The sequence below is a fragment of the Bubalus bubalis genome, chromosome 16 (assembly GCF_019923935.1).
Source record: "Bubalus bubalis isolate 160015118507 breed Murrah chromosome 16, NDDB_SH_1, whole genome shotgun sequence".
NCBI classification, from domain to species: domain Eukaryota; kingdom Metazoa; phylum Chordata; class Mammalia; order Artiodactyla; family Bovidae; genus Bubalus; species Bubalus bubalis.
In genome coordinates this window covers 45,483,837-45,497,550 of record NC_059172.1, presented here as the reverse complement: position 1 = coordinate 45,497,550, position 13,714 = coordinate 45,483,837, and the positions used below count along the sequence as shown (strand labels likewise).

The 13,714-nt window shown below is 43.8% G+C and overlaps 1 protein-coding gene across 16 annotated transcripts in view; it reads right to left on the bottom strand.

Moving 5' to 3' along the window:
- Nucleotides 1-13,714, bottom strand: part of TEAD1 (TEA domain transcription factor 1) — a 274,521-nt gene that overhangs the window by 186,413 nt on the left and 74,394 nt on the right. For 9 of the 16 annotated variants that reach the window (XM_044929545.2, XM_044929554.2, XM_044929546.2 and 6 more), the window contains exons 1-2: nt 4,380-4,433; nt 699-954 (exon numbers count right to left, since the gene is read on the bottom strand). In XM_044929545.2, coding sequence (XP_044785480.1) covers nt 699-954; nt 4,380-4,418 — 295 coding nt within the window. In that variant the 5' untranslated portion in view covers nt 4,419-4,433. Of the gene's footprint in view, nt 1-698; nt 955-4,379; nt 4,434-13,714 lie in introns of those variants that run through there. The other 7 variants (XM_045162943.1, XM_045162942.1, XM_045162940.1 and 4 more) reach the window with 1 other exon arrangement.

Below are 13,714 nucleotides of genomic sequence, written 5' to 3'. Positions count from 1 at the left end.
AGACTAGTGGATAGGTGCCTGCTGCCACCTTCGGCATCCCCAGCCATCTGGTCAACCGATTTCATCCTCTTGGGCACGCTTGGGAGTTTCTAATGCACTGTGAGGGGTCCCCATGTAGAAAGGGAGACTGGAGAGAGTAGCCTGGGGCTCAGTGCCTTGTCTGGCCATTCAACTGAAGATTGGTTACAAGGCAGTAAACTGGTAGTTCAAAGGTCTGATCAAGTCCCTGAGCAGTTTTATCTGGCCTATGTAGTTAAAAAGAAAAAAAAAATGCTGGGTTTTAAAAATGTAAACATCTAGCTTGCTAGATCTGGCGGCATGTGGCTCCACTGCTGTGCAGCTCCAGTCAGTTATCTGGAGCTAAGTGGCAGCACTTCCCTTAGATGGGGCATGCATTCGGAAGACTTAGTCTCCATGTGTGGTGTCTGCATGTGCCACTGCAACTACCTAAGTTCCTAAGGAGTCCTTGAGAGCTTTTGATATAAAAAAGGAAGCCCCAGGGAATGATTTCCCAATGGTCCTTTACTGACTCTCCTCTTCAGTTGAGATTCAGTCCCTTGAATGGCCAACTAGAATTCTATAAAGATCATTCAACCCCATACAAGGAATGTGTCTCACCTAGTAGAAGGCTAGTTATGATCATCTCTTAATCACAAAAGTGGGTTGCAACATTTCCCAGAAGCATTTGAATCACTTACCATACATCTTGCCTTCGTCTGATAAGATGATTTTCCTCCTCCCGCATGGTGGATAGATAGCCAAGGCTTCCTGAAAGCTCTGCTCAATGTCGGGGCTCCAGACCCCTTCTGCATCATTGTCAATAGGCTTATCTGCAGAGTCACTCATCCTTTCCATGTTTTCGGCAGGGCTCTCACTGCCGCTCCAGCTGCTGGGCTCAATTTTGGCGGTTGGATTTTCCAAGCCGAAGCCTGGAGCCTTTTCAAGAAAATAAACCTAAGAGAGAAACCAAAAGATAGTATGATAAGGACACGGTAGCCATCAATACACTGCTCCTGCTGGTTCTACTGCACTCTCTCCATTCGCCAGCTTTGCTTGGCGAATAATTCCTAAGAGAGAAGATGGAATTCTGAGATTTAAGTGGCTTTTGTTCTCTATGTATCATATTAGGCACTCATACAGAAATGCAACAGCAGGCAGAAGCTGGATAATCTTCACAGATGACAGGAAATTTTCATCTGAGAATAGTACTCTCAGAATTGCAAGTTCACAGTGAATCATGCAAAACCATTTGCTAAGTACCTACTATCTAGTAGAAGCACTTTGTTCGATAATAATCAAATCTTCAGAACAAGTTGTTTAAAAGAAAATAGTGTAAAACAAAAGATGTCTGCCTCACTGTGGCAATTGGTATGATAACTCTGAAATGTCAAACCATCCCAGAATTTGTCACTGGGATCACCAAGATGCAAGATGGCAGCAGAATGGTGGGCAGAAAGAGGGAGATTAACACGAATACTCATTCTACAGATAGCAATGCCAGCAGACCTGGACCTGCTACCCTACAGCATTTATCCACAGGGTTTTCTTTTACCCTGTACAGTCAGGTCACTTTGCCACCTTCAACTTCTGAATTATAACCTTGAAGCAGGAACCAAGTTGTCCCCGGTTCTTGCCCTCCCTGAAACAACTACCACAAGAGGCCAGTACACTTGCAAAAACATTTTATACCCGCATGGACTACTTCATCTGGGAGCCTCCTTGGAATTCCTGATCACATGAAAACTGTGGGGGAGACTTTCATTTATGTTTCTGCACCACTGATGATTACAGAACCAAAAGAAATCTTTCGCAAAGATTTATTCCCCTTAAATTATGCATGTAACCTATGGCCATAAAGGGATAAGCTTTCCAAACAAATGTCAAACTGGCACCAACACCAATGTGAAAATGATCTAATCCAGTACCCCCTGCTGTCTGCACACTAAAATATCAATATTCCTTTGTTGAAAAGGCATCAGATCATGCATTCAAAACAAATAAGAGGGATAAGAATTGCTCTGGGGGATTGATGGGAAGAAGGGAGGTGCAGGGCCTGAGGAGGGTGAGAGAGCTCAGCGGATGCAACCACCATTCCATCCGCTTCTGCCACCTCAAGTTCATGCAACATTACAACAGAGGCAGCCAGAAGGGAAGCAGATGCGAGCGGCCCCACCAGGTACCAGGCTCTGCTCTGTATCCCAGGTCAGTCACCTCTGAGAGCAAGCACCCTGCCTCCTCTCCTTCGCTCTCCCAGCTGAACCCCTTTCCCCTGCCATCCCCCACTGTGTATATCAACAGATCCCAGGTGCAGACACTCCGAGGCACAGGAACATTAAACCATAAATGGTGTAACCGGTGGGTGCGTTTGGCTCCGTACCCTGACGGCTTTTTAGATTTGGCAGCACCTGGATGAAAGAAACCCTCAGGTTGTCTGCCTTTAAACGCTGCCACTGATCCGTCTTTCAAAGAACGTGTCAGCAAAATATTTACTACTTCTTACCAACACGTGTACATTGACACAGGACTTTAAAAACTGCCAAATGTTAAAGGCATAAATTATGCCACAAGAAAGGGTTCTGTGATTGACCCCTAGACGAACTCTACAAGGCCTGCTGTGTGGGCCTTTTGAATTCTCAAATTATTACACTTTTTTCCTGGTTTGGGTCTAAGAATCTTACAAAATTCCAATTGAACTCTATGATAGTCTATTCTAGCTCCAAAGAAGTATTATTAGAGAAATTATATGTGTGAACTCTTTGAGCAGTGGCTAGTTGCCAACATTTTCCTTCTCCACCTTAGGCCCTAATTCAACAAAACAAACAAAACCAGACATTTACAAAAGCACAGGCCAGTTCTTCAGCTCCAGGCAGCTCACAGAAGTATGAATTCTCTCCAGGGAGCCATATTTTAAGATTAAACTGTGGACATGTCCGGCATTCAACTACTACGGTAGAAGGGTGGAATCCAGGGGACCAGGGGAACGTTACTTGACTTTAAGAAGATTATTACTATATAATTGAAATCCTCAGAGTCTCCAGACCAAAACACAATACTCCTAACCAATAGCTGAAGTCCCCTCTGACACATCTCATCAACTGGTTGTTGGATTTATGCTTGAACACAGTTGACGACAAGGAACCCACTGCCTTCCCAATACCAGCTCCTTTGAACTAACATATTGAAATTCTTCCACCTATTAGGATAAAATCCATCTCCTGGTTAAGTTTTACCCATTAATCCTTGAGGTCTATCCATGCCGTGGGAAGCAAATCTACCCTGAGACATCCACTTGGGTATGACAAGAGCAGCCCCCAGTCTCCTAACTGTGTTCCAGACTAGATACAATTTACATTACCCCTCTTGCCCAGCCCAGTGTGTACACAATCTTCAGTAAATGACACTTGGAGGAAGACTATGATCCATAAAATTAAGCCCCCATCCTCCAAGTGCTGTTTCTAAATTCCGACTCTTGATCAATTGGTTTAGGAGCTAACATCAGGAATTTATATTTATTCTACTAAATTCCATTATTTTTAGCCTTAGTCAGTGACTCAAAACTGGTAAGATCTTTCTGAATCATAATCACCAAGCTTAATGTCCTCAAACACCAAACAACTTCTGAAGGTGTTACATACAGGCAGGGTGTTGGACCTGTTTTGTGGAAGTCCTAAAGAAGGTCATAGCTCACTTGACATAAGGAAAAATGTCCTGTTAGTTCAACAAGTGGTAGACAGCCTTATAAGAAAGGTAGCAGAGTTGCAGATAACCCCTTCAAGTTACCCCTAAAGCTAAGGGTCGCAGCTCCTTTGTTGTGTGGGGAATGAAATATTAACTAGCATCAATTGATCCATCCACTCAGGAGGCACAGGGGCTATTCTAAATGCTCCTGTGTTTTTATTCACTTACTTCAGGGAAGAATTCTACGTCCAGGCTCTCTCATTTGGTCAACTAGAGCTCAGCAGGATGGAATTACCAACTCTGGACAAGGGCCAAGACACAGCCCCAGGAGCTACCAGATACATAATCCACAGACTTTTACAGACCCCTGGTTTTACAACCCAACTGTAAGATGAGGCCCTGTATGGGCAGAGAGTTTCCGATCACCAGACTGGGACTGGCCAAGAAACGCTCCCCGTACTAGCTACCAAATCCCATCCCTCAGTTCCCTTCTAGCCCAGCTCAAAATCCACCTCATCCTAGAAACCATCCTTGTATCCAGTGGCTCTGAGAGAAAGAATCAGCCTCACATTAAGGGTACCCCAAAAATGTGTGGAATTAGTTAACTACCACCCGATCTACCTGCCTTCTGAACATACAGTAACAAGTACCTGCTTATTATCAACAACAAGATCTAATCAGGTGAATGACAAATAGAATACCTGTGTCTGTAGAGTTGATGTCCTCTGCTCCTCATACATCCATTGAGCAAGGGAGTCCACTCTCATTCACTTTAGTAAATGAAGAACACAATATCTCGGGGTGGGGTGGGTGGGTATGTTATTAAGATTCAAACAGATCTGGGTACCAAACCTAGCTCCTATTGGCCATGCAGCCCAGACTAAACAGGTTAATCTCTAGAAGCTCAGGTTTTAATTTATAAAATGAAAATAACAAATGCAATCCCAATGCAGAAAATCATTAAGATCATGAGACCCTACTCCATGGAGCCACCATATTTGGTGAGATAACGAGTGAAGGTGCTCTACCATCTGAAAAACCATGAACAGAAGATGTTTTCAAGTCTATGATCTCTAGACAGTGGTATAGACCTTGTGATCCTCAAACACCAACCGATAATGGGATGGTAAATAAATGAAGGGTCTCGTTGGGAAATAAATTTGAAAGATCCTCTTCTTAAGGTCTTCAGTTGCCTGAACAGAAAATTTAAATAGGTAACAAACACCTGTACTTCTAACACACACATTCACTAGTTTTCATATTTATTTCTGGGAGGTTTGGTTTAGGGGATAATCTTAAACCTAAATGAATGTCTAAAAAGAGACAGAGAAGGGAACTCTTCTTTATTGAAGATACAGTGTGTATCATGTAGCCTCCATATGCCTCAGTCTCCATCATTAATGCTTTTCTAAAAGCTCCGTTTTTTCCTGAAATTCTTCCCAGCCACACTAGAATAAGCTCCAAAGAGAAATGTTACCAGACCCTGCTCACCGCCCCAACAGCAACACTCCCTAAATGAATCACTCTTTCATGATTACCCACTGACTCTTCAAGACAGGTAACATGAGCACACTGGAATGACATTGTATATATTCAACCCATGTATATTTAACCAATGGGCTTTCCCCAATGACTTCCCTAGTAGAGAATTCACCTGCAGTGCAGGAGATATTGGATGGAGACTTGGGTTCAATCTCTGGATCGGAAAGATCTTCTTGGGGGAGGAAATGGCAACCCACTCCAGTATTCTTGCCTGAAGAATCCCATGGACAGAGAAGTCTGGCAGGCTACAGTCCACAGGGTTGCAAAGAGTGGAACACAACTGAAGCGACTTAGCATGCAGTACATTCAACCAATACATATTTTAATAGAAAAATCTAGGGGAAGAAGGAGGTTAGCTAATCAAATGCAGGTGCTTCTGACACCAACTGTATTCAAGGGACGTATGCACAAGGGGCATGACACAGGAATTGCTGCTCCTTTCATGTTAATTCCTGTGAGTCTCTCATAATGTAAGCATCTCACTTATGGGTGATTTAAGAGCTCTTAAATAAAAGGATAAGTTATAACTAACCTTCGTGATTAAGAAATGTCATTGAACATAAAGATTTAAAAAAAAATTAGTCCATACAGCTTATTTTAATCAATGTATTCATACTCTATGAGGCACCAAGGAAAGAAGTGGACTGGAAGTTAGGACTTTGCCTCCATCTGAGTAACCCAGGACCACACAGTACCTGTCATGTGCCTCAGTTTCCACCACTACCACTGAAGGATACCAACTTCATCATTCATCATCTGTGTTTCCACAGACTACTTATAACAGAATTTAGTTGGCTTGTTATCACTTCTCCCATCCGCACCCCAATGTCTGCAAGGGCAGGGATTGCTACAATCACCACAGTATCCCCTGTGCTAGCAGAGTACCTGGCATAATAAATATGCAAAGAAATAAAGAATGAACCAACAAACAAAAGATGGGAACACTCTTTGGGTAACAATGTCAATGAATTTATCACCGAAGCTTTCCATGAGAAGGGGCACAGTTTCATCTCCTTTCCCATTCCTCACCCTGACTCTGGCCAAAGTTCTAATGACTGGTTAAGAATCCAAAGGAAATCAGCAAGTCAGGAAGATGTAAGAGGACAGAGTAATGCCAAGCACTGCCTGGATAACCAAGAGTTGGCTGGCTGATTCAATTTCTTATTTACTAATCATGATTGCAAACAACCAAGAGCCTTCTGTGTCAAAGGGATAGATATGGTCTGGGTCTTCTGGGAGGTAAGCTTCTTCTACAACAAATAAACTTGATTTTGAGTGGAACAGTTTCTGAGATGCAATATTTGACCTTATCTCCTTCCCTTTTCATTTGATCACTGGAAGAGATGAGAATCAGAACCTGACAGCTAAGTCGTGAGGATCTGAAAATAGGAAGCCAAGTGGTGGACAAAAAGAAATCCAAAGAGGTAAAAAACGGGAGCAAAGCAAGTTTAACTACATAGGTGCATGAAAAAGGCAATATATAGGGAGTGGTACTGAGAAGAAAGGGGAAAAAAAGACACTAAGTGTTCAGGAGAATGTGGAAGGAGGCACAAGTGGGAGCCATTTTAGGATTAAAAAAAGGAAAATCAAGTAGTTGGAAGGACATTTGTAGTAGACAACGCAACCAAGTATTTGATGGCTCAAAGATCACTGTGATCTTAGTGAGTGGCCAAATTTTCCTTAAAAGAGAAAAACTGCCCTTCAATAACAAAGCTAGGAAAAAAGCGCTTCTAAATAAGTTGACCAAAGTCATCATGTATACTTAACAGCGATTGCTCCAGACAGAATGCGCATTCCATAGGAACATCAGACGCAAACTCCACCCTCACTAGACAGTGAGCTGGAGGCTGGATTCCAATGGGAGAGAATGTAGACAGTGCTGAATTCTCAGCTCTGTCCACAACTGACACCATCAAGCACAGTCTAATTAATTCCTAATGAATAGTTATGATACTGACTCACTTCCCTGGGTACTTGGGAGGAATGTCAGGCACTAATGATGGTTAATCGCGCTTGCATATGTAAATGGAACATGTTTTTCTTTTCTTACCATTTCAGACACTAGCCAAACTTGCCCACATGTGGCCTGCGAAATACAAGTGAAGAGCAGCAGCCTGGATTTTGAAGGCAGCCTCCAGAGAGATGGAACATCTGCCGTGTAGTCAATAGCAGCCAGTGAGCCTTAGTGTCATATACTCCAATTGCCAATAGTTCCCTCTAATTTCAGCAGGAAGAAGCACGTAATTACTCCCTCTTATTTTCAAAAATCACTTCTATATCAACAGGATCCATCAACAAGCCAATACCTCTTCACCGAGACCCCAGTACTGAGCACCCCTTCAAAGGACTTAGCATTACCCTCCTGAGATGCCTTGATTAATTCTCTGCTCCATCAGCCCCAAGAACCTGCCCAGGTGACAACTCGAGAAAGTCTCTGATTGATTTCACGCTATGTAGTTCTGTATTACCAGCCTTTAAAGGAATCGCCCTGCCTATCCGCTTCAGGAATCTGTTAGCTATTGAGGACAGAAATTCCTATTCTGTTCCTTTCCCCTTCACCACCACTGCTCTCCTTCATCAGTAGCCTTCTTCAAAAAGACAGGCAAGTGCACTCAGTCTATGCCATCTGAGCATTCCAAGTGAAGACTTGCTATCAAGACAGTGCACTTGTAAGGGGAGCGTGAGCTGGATGACAAGACCTGTAGCCTGAGTCATGGATCCCTGGAAGGTGGGCTCTTTAACCTTGGCAAACACATAGCAAAGTCAAAAACAGAAGCCTCTTTAATGGTCTAAGAGGAGAAAAAGGAAAACCGCCACAACAGTTGGCAGTAAGTAGCATTTCAAAAGGAAGATGCCTAAGCCCTTTCCTAAGGGTGATAATAGTCAAAGAAAACCCCCAAAACTAACTCCTTCATTCCAACAGGCCTGTAGAGTGAACATACATTTAAAATAGACTCATCAATTCTGATGCTTACTAAAAACAAAGAAAACTACTACTAGGAAAATAATACTCCTAAGTCACTAAGTTACAGATAATGTTAATTTCTTAGTTGGTAAGCTTCGCCTTCAGACTATCACAATGCCTTAGCATCTTAAATGACAATGAGTACAAATTATAAGTCACAAGTATACAGTTCATATTTTAAGAACTACCAACTCACCACATAAATAAATACACAACATTTGGTCAGACCCTAAGAAGTATTTCAAAAGGTCCATCTCAGCCCCATGCTGGAGGGAATGCCTACAAATGGGTCTCATGCCATCAAGGTGCTGGTCCTTGGGTGGCAAGTCTATAGGTCATGCCTGGGTAGTCATATTTCTTACAAAAGCTGGTGGAGACTCACTCAGTGTTACCAGCTCACTGCCGGCCAACGTAGTGGTATGTTGGCTCTGAACTGACCCGAGGCCCAGCAGCTGACCTGCCCAGATGCAGCTCCTTTAGCTGCTGAGAAATCCTAGTTCAGCTGCATCAGAAGCGGCCCTCCCCACTCCACAAAGAGAAACAGTCCTGGGCTGCCTTCTCCAGTTTCTATGACTTGGGAGTGCTTCTCCCATTGTGGCCATGCCTCCATCTACCCTGGATTATTCTACAGCATGCTGGGGGAAAGTAGGAACAGATAAATCCACAGGTCACTTCTGGTTGTGTCATAAGTCAATCAACAATGAAAACTGGAGCAAGATGGCATTTGAAAGTACTGAACTGTGAGGTCCAAGCTCTGCTCTGGGTCTCTGACTAGGTACACCGGCATTCAAATGCTCTCTAAAGATCCAAGGGATCCATGTGAATATCAACAGCACCACATCAGAGAATCCAAAAGCTAGACTCCAATATGCCCAGAAGGAAAAAACTGCTCTTTCCTGCCAGCTTAGAGTAGGATTAGTCACTCAGTCATGTCCAACTCTTTGCAACCCCATGGACTGTAGGCCTCCAGGCTCCTCTGTCCACAGCATTTCCCAGGCAAGAATACTGGAGTGGGTAGCCATTCACTTCTTCAGGGGAATCTTCCCAACCCAGGGATCAAACCCAGATCTCCTGCATTGCAGGCAGATTCTTTACCTTCTGAGCCATCACGGAAGCCCCAACTTAGGGTAACCAAGACCCTAATGCATGATGACAAATTTTGTTCCTTTCCATCCTCTCAACCATCACAAATCAGAATTTTACTTTTTTGTATGAGTGATAGTCTGGCCCATCTTGCTTTAAATACTCACTTCTAATACATCTGATCAGACTGATCTCATATCATTCATGAGTACTTCTGAGTCCCAACGCTTGATCATAAAATACCTTGGGAGCAGAAATAGAGCTTATGTGACCTTTAGGACCAAGGGTAGTGGTATGTGGAAGCAGGACACTGGATACATGAGGGACAAGACAGAACAACAGGTAGAACTAACCATTTCTGTTACTATTCCATTTCATCCGTAGTGATTCCACAGTTAATTTAGAAAAGTATATCCCAAAAGCTCCAGATAAACTTTAACTGAATTATGCTTTTATGTGACGCCATCAGCATACTCAGAAATATTGCATGAATTAGTCACTGGATGTACTCCAAGGAGTATGTCCTTCATCACATCACACAGAATGCTCTTTACAAAGGTCCCAAGGGAAAGTTCAGTAACCAACAAAACACCATGTGCTTTTCACCTCCTGTTCACCCAACTAGGCATCCTCGCTGGCTGCCAAAGAAAGAGCACTGAGCCCCACTGGCAGGTTTCTCAGAGAAAGCCCAGAGGTCATGTGGTCAGCAGTTTTGGTTTCATTCCCAAGCCCACATTAGGTCCCTACCTCAGTTCTCTTCTTTTTCTTCCTTCTTTTCCCTACTTTTTAATGTATGCTATTTTACTTGCAAGCTGCCTTAGATCAATCCTGAAACAAGACAGGATGGCATAACGAAGGGGAAATTATTTCCGTTTTCTTTGTATTATCTGTTTCAATTCAATGTGATTAAAGATTTACTGAAACTCCCTACCCCACACCTCCCCAACTCATGTGCCAGGCACTAGAGAGATAAAATAAGCATGCTCCCCTCCTGCCCTCATGGCACACCCTTCCAGCAGGGAGACAGAGAAATAGGTTAATTATCCTTCAAGACTTCAATCCCCTTGCAGGGAAGCCTGACCGGCCTCCACCCTCCCACTCCCTCCGTTTTCCTACAGGAAGCACCTCTGCTCCTCAGGACAAATGGAACCCCTCACTCACTGCATAGGAATGATCCTGTCCTTGTGGCAAATCCATCTTGTTTGTAAGATCTTTAAGGCTTAGGTCCATGCCTGCAGTCTTTTTCCTTGGTGTTTCCTTGGCATATCCTTGGCATTTAATGAAGCTATGGCACACAGTCAATGTTCCCCAAAATAATGACCTGATGGATGCCTAAAATAATGAGCCCATGGGTGAATAAATGAATGAACAAGTGCATGAATATAACATGGCAAAAAAAGAATAAATCAAGTGCTGCTGGAGCACAGAAATAGGAGCTGATTCTGTCTCTCTGGTCAACAAGGGCCTCATGGGAGGTGGTGCTTAGGCTGGTTTTGAAGCCTAAGTAGGATTTACCCAGCCAATTATGAAAAAGCTCACAGAAGTCTACACTGAGAAGGGTATCTGTGGAAAGGATATGGTGAAGAAAGGACAAAGCACAGTAACAGAAAGGTATACTGAGCCGGATCACAAGGGACCAGACACTTAGCAACAAAAAGTTTGGGCTGTTTCACCCAATCAAAAAAAAAAAAAAAAATTAACAGAAAACCTTTCTCCATTTCTCCAAAGAGGACATACAGACGGCCAACAGGCACATGAAAGATGCTCAACATCACTAATTATTACAGAAATGCAAAGCAAAACTACAGTGAGATAACACCTGACACCACTCAAAACAGCTATCATCAAAAAATCCACAAACAAATGCTGGAGAGGGTATGGAGAAAAGACAACAGTCCCACACTGCTGGTAGGAATGTAAATTGGTATAACCACTACGGAGAACAGTTTGAAGGCTCCTTAAAACACTAAGAACAGAGCTACCATGTGACCCCGCAATTTTACTCCTGGGCATGTGCTGTGCTGAGCTTAGTCATGTCCGACTCTTTGCAACCCCATGGACTGTAGCCCACCAGGCTCCTCTGTCCATTGAAATTCTCCAGGCAAAAATACTGGAGTGGATTGCCACGTCCTCCTCCAGGGGAGCTTCCCAACCCAGGGATCAAATCCAGGTCTCTCACATTGCAGGTGACTCCTGCGCATGTAACTGGAGAAAAACATGGTCTGAAAGGGTATAAGCACCCCAATGTTCAGTACAGCACTGTTTACAACAGACAAGACATGGAAGCAACCTAAATGTCCACTGACAGAGGAATGGATAAAGAAGATATAGTACACATATGCAATGGAATATTAGTCATTAAAAGAACGAAATAATGTCACTTAGAGCAACATGGATGAACTTAGAGACTGTCAGACTGAGTGGAGTCAGACAGAGAAAGGGAAATATCATATATTACTAATATAAGGAAACTAAAGATATTTAAAAGAAATGATGCAAATTATAGGAGGAATCTAAAAAGAAATGATACAAAAGAACTTATTTACAAAACAGAAACAGACTCACAGACTCAAGAGAATTTATGGTTACCAGGGGAGATGAATGGGGGAAGAGATAGGTAGGGACTTTGGGACTGACATGCACAGTCTGCTATATCTAAAATGGATAACCAACAAAGTTCTACTGTGTTTTGAGCACAGGGAACTCTGCTCAATGTTGTGTGCCAGGCTGGATGGGAGGGGAGTTTAGGGGAGAATGGATACATGCATATGTACGGCTAAGTCACTTTCCTGTACACCTGAAATTATCACAACATTTTTAATCTGCTATGCTAATGCTAAGTCACTTCAGTCATGTCCGACTCTGTGTGACCCCATAGACGGCAGCCCACCAGGCTCCGCCGTCCCTGGGATTCTCCAGGCAAGAATACTGGAGTGGGTTGCCATTTCCTTCTCCAACGCATGAAAGAGAAAAGTGAAAGTGAAGTTGCTCAGTCGTGTCTGACTCTTCGCGACCCCATGGACTGCAGCCTGCCAGGCTCCTCTGTCCATGGATTTTCCAGGCAAGAGTACTGGAGTGGGGTGCCATTGCCTTCTCCGTTAATCTGCTATACTCCAATATATAAAAAAAAAGCTTGAGCTGTTTCATACAAAGGCCACAAGAAAACCCCAGCAACATCAGGAGTGTATAAGCAACTTTTAAAGGAGTCTGTATCTTAGTGTATGGTATGTGTTTGGGGGAATAAAGGATGAAGAACGGGTAATTTTATAAATTTAGAATCCAAATTTTTTAATCCAAAGCATTTTCAGTGAGGTTCAAGACCAAAAGAGTTCTCTAGAAAAATTCAGGTGTTACAATGTGACATATCCCTTGAGCATTACAAATTTATAAAAAACTTTTAATGCACAAAACGACAGTGACCGTTTATACAGGTTTAAGCAGTCCAGAGTCACAGGATTAACTTCGCTCTGTGCCCAGTCACTCAGCTCTTCCAATACACCCTCTCTGACTGGGTCGTGGAGCACTCCACGGCCCCCGCTGACAGCGCAGTCATCCTGAGCTCAGTGTGAGCACTAGGACACCATGCTCACACGGTGACACTCACGTGTGTGCACGGCCCGTGTTCAAATGCCGGCTCATGGGACTGTGAGCAAGTATATCAATGAACCAAAAATGTATGACACGGCTTGTTCACAAACGTCCACCCGTTCCCAGGGTAGCTGACACAAGGGAGTCCCCACCCCTTCAGTGAGGAACCTGCCATTTCACAGATGACACAGGGATGAGCAGCTGCAACACTGGTCTTACACTGAGAGGGATGCAAACTCAGGAGCCAGTTAAAGCCTCACCCGCCCCCCCAAATCGAAACCCTTGTTTTATACCCAGTGCAACCTCAACAGGAGAAAGATTCTTGGCAGGAAACCGGCTGAGGCAGAATAAGTATTATTCTTCCTTAGACAATACACCAGTCTTTCAAATTAACCAGTATTACTTGAGCCCCGACTGGGTGCACACCAGCCCTAAGCAGTCCATAAGCGCATCAGGGGAATGTAGTGGGGCCAGAAGACCCCCAGGCAAAGAGAGTCCTGGACACAAAGGCTGAAGCACCCAATTCTGCTACCAGGACAAACTTCTGCTTCGCTTCTGCAAGGCCCCGGGAGCTCTGAAGGAGAGCTGACCCTGACCATGTCACCTGTCACCAGACTCCTCCCTCCTCACCCCGGACATTCCTCACCCCAGTGAATGAGGCAGCTGTAGCAAGCAAAACAGGCAAAGGGCCAGGGCTTGATTTGATCAATATTTCTGCACCTCCCCAGGGGCACTTCTGCAAGCTTGTGTGTGTGCATGCACGCACGCGCACACACACAGACACACGGAGTTTTCAGGGGGAAAAAAAAAAATAATAATGACAATAATAAAGGGGAGGGATGTGTATTTCCTTCTAGG